The following is a 3063-nucleotide window of genomic DNA, read 5'->3' on the forward strand; positions in this document are numbered from 1 at the left end:
GGGTGGGGGTGTCAAAAAATCGAGTCACACCGCTTCGATGTCGCGTTTGAGGGTTATTGCGTGCTTACAAGCCTGTTGTAGCTATTATACGCAAAAAACCGCATCAAAATCGGTCTCCTTTTGAAAAAGTTATCAGGAGTACTAGTGTTTTTGTAGGGCCTTAGGTGGATTTTGGCCGTCTACTGTTTGTATGGAAACGGGTTAAGTGCGAATTTTTTGACGTTTGGTGCGGCGTAGAGGGACGTGCGATACGTCAAAAGACGCGTCTCGGCGAGCCCTAGCCAGCTGTCCAGAAACTAGAATAGGCTTACGTAGAAATTTTGAAAAATTTGATCGAAAAACTGGTTAGGTTAGGTTAGGTTAGGTTAGGTTAGGTTTTTTTTTTTTTTTTTTTTATAATTGCACCCGCCATCATGGGTACCACTAAAGTTCCTCTGACGGAATCAGAGACTTTGTTTGTCTTTTTTGATTTTTTTTTATTTTCTTTGCTGTGGACAAAGACGCTCCGGATTAATCCGAAGCGTTTCTGTCCACGACAGTTTTGCAAATTTGTTCAGCAAACGTAAGAAAATCGCCTCTTAATTTTTTATTTGCGACGAGCTCGTAGGCTCTACTGGCTGCCACATCTGTCTCGAGTCTTTGGGCGAGGTCAAATCGTTTTCTCTCGAATATAGGGCACTGAAATAGAATGTGCTGAACGGATTCCTCAACCGCAGGGTCGCAGACGCATGACGGGCTCTCCCGACACTTGAAGCGGTGTAGGTATTGGGAGAACCCCCCATGGCCTGTAAAGATGTTAGTTAAGATTCCCTGCGGTTGTATTTTTCGCACCAGACGATATGCCTCCCTCGCGTCCGGGAAGAACACTCTCGTGACGGAGGCCGTCTCGCCCGTTTTGTATCGGTTAGGTTTTTTTTTTTTTTTTTTTTTTTTTTTTTCTCTGTTTACCCCGTTCATGGTTTCAACGGGACCTTTTCTATCTAAGTTGCTCTTGCATTCTAATTCTCACTTTATTCCTCTCGCACGTTCATGCGTCATACTTTATCTTTCTTTTATTCCTCATCTCTCATTCCTGGCCGGGTGGGACTCCCACTACTCTTCCTAAGTTTCCATTTCCGGGGTTCTTATAATCAAACAATTTTTTCTTTTCCGTTTCGAAATATTCTGTTTACAATTTTTATCTTGCTTTCTATGCTTTCATCTATATATTCTTCTTTTCAATATATAATGAAACATAGATTTCATACTGTATTTTTGTTTCTTTTAATTGTTTTATTTGCTAAGTTTTCGCAATATTCCAGGAATTTTATTCTATTTCTCCCTTTTATTATTTCCCCTATTTTATCTTTTTGGATCCTAGTATCTAGTTCGCATTCAATAGTGTAGCGTTCTTGTGCAAATATGGGGCAATCGAGCAGTATATGTGGGACAGTTTCGAGTGTGTTGGGGTCACAAATGCACGATGGGTTCTCCTTGCACTTGAAGCGGTTCAAGTACTCGGAGAATCCACCGTGCCCCGTCATTATTTGTGTTCTTATGGCGTTCATACCCACTTTTCTAATTGTTCTGTACGCGGCCACTGCATCTGGGAAGAACATCTTAGTTATTGAGGCGGTTTGTCCTGTATTATACCTATGGTTCCATTCGTCAAGCGTCACCATTCGAGCGTGTCGCTTGACGAACGAAACCGGGCACAGGTCGTAGTCGGGTTTCTTTTTGCTATTTATGGCGGCCTCCTTCGCTAGCGCATCCGCCCTTTCGTTGCCTTCGATCCCCGCGTGAGCCTTAATCCAATACAAGTTAACTATCTTGGCTTGGCGGGATATAGCTTTCAAGTTATCCCTGGTTTCTACTGCCAGGGGATGAAGGCAACCGTGGTTTTTCACTGTTTGGAGGGCCGCCATGGAGTCGCTGTAGATCCCGAAACTTTCCGCAGTACTCCTCCTAATCTCCTTCGTTGCCCTGCATATCGCCAGGAGCTCGGCCTGATAGACCGTGCAGAAGTTTGCCAGCGCCAATTTGAGGGTACGCGTTTCGGTGTTGCCAATCCATATTGACACCGCTGCCCCAACGCGTCCCTCTATTTTGCTCCCATCGGTATAGATTTTTATTTCTGAATTGGCACTGGCGTCGATCTGTTCCTGGTCCATCACCCTTCCTATCTCCAAGTCGACGCGTGCGGCCGGGTGTGGGGAATCCAGTGCAGACGCCATCCGTTCCATCTCCCTGTCCCCCAGCAGCTCCTGGGCTACTCCCTTCTTAGCCTCGTATAGTAAGGCAACTTCGCGGATTCGCAGGTCGAGTGGGAGTATGCCAGCTAATAGGAGTGCTGAGTTCAGGGAGACGGTTCGGTAGGCTTTGCACATCTTTTGTGCAATTCCGCGTTGCAGGACTCTCAGCTGCTTTATGATTCCGAGCTTACTTGCTGCTGGGGCCCATACACTTGCAGCGTACAGTACTATTGGCTCTATAACCGCCACATATATTATTTTAATGACTTCGGGGTTTAGTCCCCAACTCACTTTTGCTGCCCTGCATAGTTGTTGGTGGACCGCTATCGCTTTTCGGCAGACGTTTTTTATATGCGTGTTGAATGTTAGCCTGTCGTCGATGGTGACACCCAGCAGTTTAATTTCTTTAGCCATTGTTATGGCAGCCCCACCCATGCTCAGTCTTGGGGTGTCATATTTTAACTTTCTGGTTATTACCATGGCACTTGTTTTTTGCGGTGCAAAGGACAATGCCAGGGTGTGGGCTCAAAGTTTGCCCAGCAGTGGGAGTAGTTTCAGCTGGTTCCATAGTGCACTCTGAACACGAAATCCAAATATTTTTGAAATCGGTCCCAGAGGTCCCGAGAAAAACCGGTTCAAATGATCTCCATAGATAGTCACTTAACAAAGCCTGAGCCATTTGCCCAGTAGTGAGAATGGTTAGAATAGGTTCTTTACTTCACTGTTATCACGAAATCCAAATATTTTGGAAATCGGTCCCAGAAATCCCGAGAAAAACTAGTTCTAATGTCAAACTTGAACAGTCAATTAATAAAGCCCAAGCCATTTGCCC

At 45.2% G+C, this 3063-nt stretch overlaps 1 protein-coding gene across 1 annotated transcript; it reads right to left on the reverse strand.

The window, feature by feature from the left end:
- Positions 1–1241: 1241 nt before the first annotated feature.
- Positions 1242–2645, reverse strand: LOC124636138. Its single transcript, XM_047172073.1, has one exon. It carries the CDS (start codon positions 2643–2645, stop codon positions 1242–1244), a length of 1404 nt encoding a protein of 467 aa, XP_047028029.1.
- Between the last annotated feature and the right edge of the window lie 418 nt (positions 2646–3063).

The sequence above is a fragment of the Helicoverpa zea genome, chromosome 2, assembly GCF_022581195.2.
Source record: "Helicoverpa zea isolate HzStark_Cry1AcR chromosome 2, ilHelZeax1.1, whole genome shotgun sequence".
Lineage (NCBI taxonomy): Eukaryota > Metazoa > Arthropoda > Insecta > Lepidoptera > Noctuidae > Helicoverpa > Helicoverpa zea.

Bases quoted from the DNA above. Each gene is read 5' to 3' on its own strand.
- LOC124636138 (XM_047172073.1), bottom strand. From the start codon at position 2,645: ATGGCTAAAGAAATTAAACTGCTGGGTGTCACCATCGACGACAGGCTA.